At 49.6% G+C, this 2,212-nt stretch overlaps 2 protein-coding genes across 2 annotated transcripts; both read right to left on the bottom strand.

Moving 5' to 3' along the window:
- Positions 1-525: 525 nt before the first annotated feature.
- PHACADRAFT_58407 (uncharacterized protein) lies at positions 526-726 on the bottom strand (the record flags this gene model as incomplete). The annotated part of the gene is made up of 1 exon (XM_007403294.1): positions 526-726. A coding segment is annotated over one exon (201 nt), but the record flags the coding sequence as incomplete, so codon positions are not given.
- A 168-nt stretch (positions 727-894) lies between these two features.
- Positions 895-1,476, bottom strand: PHACADRAFT_46940 (uncharacterized protein; the record flags this gene model as incomplete). The annotated part of the gene is made up of 2 exons (XM_007403293.1): positions 895-1,122; positions 1,174-1,476. Coding segments are annotated over 2 exons (531 nt in total), but the record flags the coding sequence as incomplete, so codon positions are not given.
- Positions 1,477-2,212: the final 736 nt, after the last annotated feature.

Raw genomic sequence — 2,212 nt, 5'->3', positions numbered from 1 at the left:
GGCTTACTGAGTAGGTTGCTGCTTCTGTGCTGCTAGCTGCTTGTCTAGTAGTCCAAAGACTGGCCATACCCTTGAATTGCCCAGTGTCCTCTAAATATGACTGAAGATTTTGCTCCAAAGTGAGAGGAGGAGCTGTAGCAGCAGGAAAAAGGCGTAGATAGACACGCTGCATCAGCATAAAAATATCCGCAAAGCTGAACTCCCCAGGGTTAAATGGACGGAACTTTAACCCAGGATGGAGAATAATAGCAGCAATGAAGATATCCTGATCTGCAGCCTTCCAGCGCTTTTCGACACTGGAAATAATAGTCCTGCAGGCCGTGTCGTCATCTGCATCAGCTCCTTCTACTGAGCGAAGAGAGTTAAAGTGATGATACAGCATGCCAAAGACTAGAGGGACATGGTCAAGGCGGGTTGATGATGCCTGAAGGATGTCCGCAGCTTGTGCAAGCGGTCCAAGATGGCTTTTCGCACTAAATTCAAAGCTTAGAAAAATTCTAAAACAAACAAGTATTCAGAGCCCGACCGTGCCAGAGAGTGCCAGAAGTAGCCTGTTTCTATAAGCTTGATCATTTGTTCTGCTTTTGCCCTTGCCTCAGGTTTGCCAGTAATGAGTAGACATTCAGATCGGTTCTCGTCCTCTTTCAAAAGGATTTGAAAATCGTTCCGGACTTCCAGAAGACGGCGATATGCAAGATAGTGTGCGATCCAACGAGTGATGACAGCTCGTATAATGGTAAGAGTTCTATGGCGTGTGCGCAGTTGAACTTCCTGTAGCAGGCCAAGGATGCAGGGGTGGCTACGAAACCATGTGATGAGCTGATCGGCCATTCTTGCCTGTGCCAAAAATCGTGCCCCGCATTTGTTCAGATAATCTCCGACAATGAGATTAATCTGGTGGGTGTAGCAGGGAAAGCACAGAATTCCTGGAAACTCCACAGCAATGGTGTTGCGAGCAGATAAAGACTCGCCACTATTATCTGTGACAAAGGCTATAAGGCGTGCTCTCCAGCTAGCTGACGTGTTGTTGGTGACTTCCCGAATCACAGCTCGGATATGAACCAGTAGTAGTTCCGCAGTCTTGCGCTCTGCTGTAGTGTCTTTGAGAGAAACTGGAAGAGACTGCAAAGAAAAGTCAGCTTCATATATGAGTAGCTTATAAATATAGAGTACTTGTCGCTCCGCAGTTATTGAGAACCCTTGGAAGTGGTGGAAATTTGAAGCTGACCAGCCATCGGTATGAAGTGTTACAACCCTGCCCACAACTTTGGCACGTGATTCTGCTCTGAGGACACTCAAGGCTGATGGAATGAGGCGGTTTGTAAGTGTCTTCCGAGAGAAGGGGCGTGCACTAGGAACAAACTCAGAAAGGAATCGCTTCCACTCCGGATCTTCAACCCATGAATGGGGAAGATTTGCAGATGCTGTAAGGCGAGCCAACAAGGTTTCAAATCGCTGCTGACGCTGAGGCAACCAAGTCTCAGCTGCAAGGCTTGGTAAGTCGGATAGATGCGGTGAAGGTACAAGTGAATATTGTGAAAGTGAGCGCCGTAGACGTTTGCTGCCAGCAAGTGGATAGGGACCATACGCTAGCTCTGGAGTGGAAACAGTAGATGAACTTGCAAATGGAAGGTCTTGAAGTCCAGAGATGGTACTGAGCGGAGATGGCGCAGTGACTATAGTAATATTTCCGATTAAATAAATACAAAATTCAAGCAATACAGCAGGGCACGTACCTCCAGTTGATACAGGGGTACCATAACCACTTGATGCAGATCGTCTGAGATCATATGGTGAGGGCGAGATGGAGGGTAACATCAGCTGTGCGGCGCCAACTGGCTGTGGCATAGCAAGAGGCCACGGATTCAGCGCGAAATGTGCAGCAGAAGGGGGATCAGCCACTCCGAACTCGGCTGTGGGTGCCGTTGATGGTCCTGGTTGTCCAGCGTGGGTAGGAGGTGGGAGGGGATATGGATAATGGCCCGGCGTAGCTGTGGGATAGGCACCACCAACAGCTAGCGGTGCCACCGCCACGGGCATGGCCATCGATGCGTGCCGGCATCTTTGGTTGCCCTGGCTTGCTGTCGGACTGATGGATCTTGCTCGCCGCAGTTCTCAAAGTGCGTCAGCAATGTATTCTTGGCTGCCGCAGCCAAAGATGGGACCCGGCGAGGTTTTGTCAACGTGTTGCCGGCCCACACTAGTAGATATG

The sequence above is a fragment of the Phanerochaete carnosa genome (genome assembly GCF_000300595.1).
Source record: "Phanerochaete carnosa HHB-10118-sp unplaced genomic scaffold PHACAscaffold_980, whole genome shotgun sequence".
NCBI lineage: Eukaryota > Fungi > Basidiomycota > Agaricomycetes > Polyporales > Phanerochaetaceae > Phanerochaete > Phanerochaete carnosa.
The sequence above is the reverse complement of the archived record's forward strand: the minus strand, read 5'-3'. Positions and strand labels throughout refer to the sequence as shown.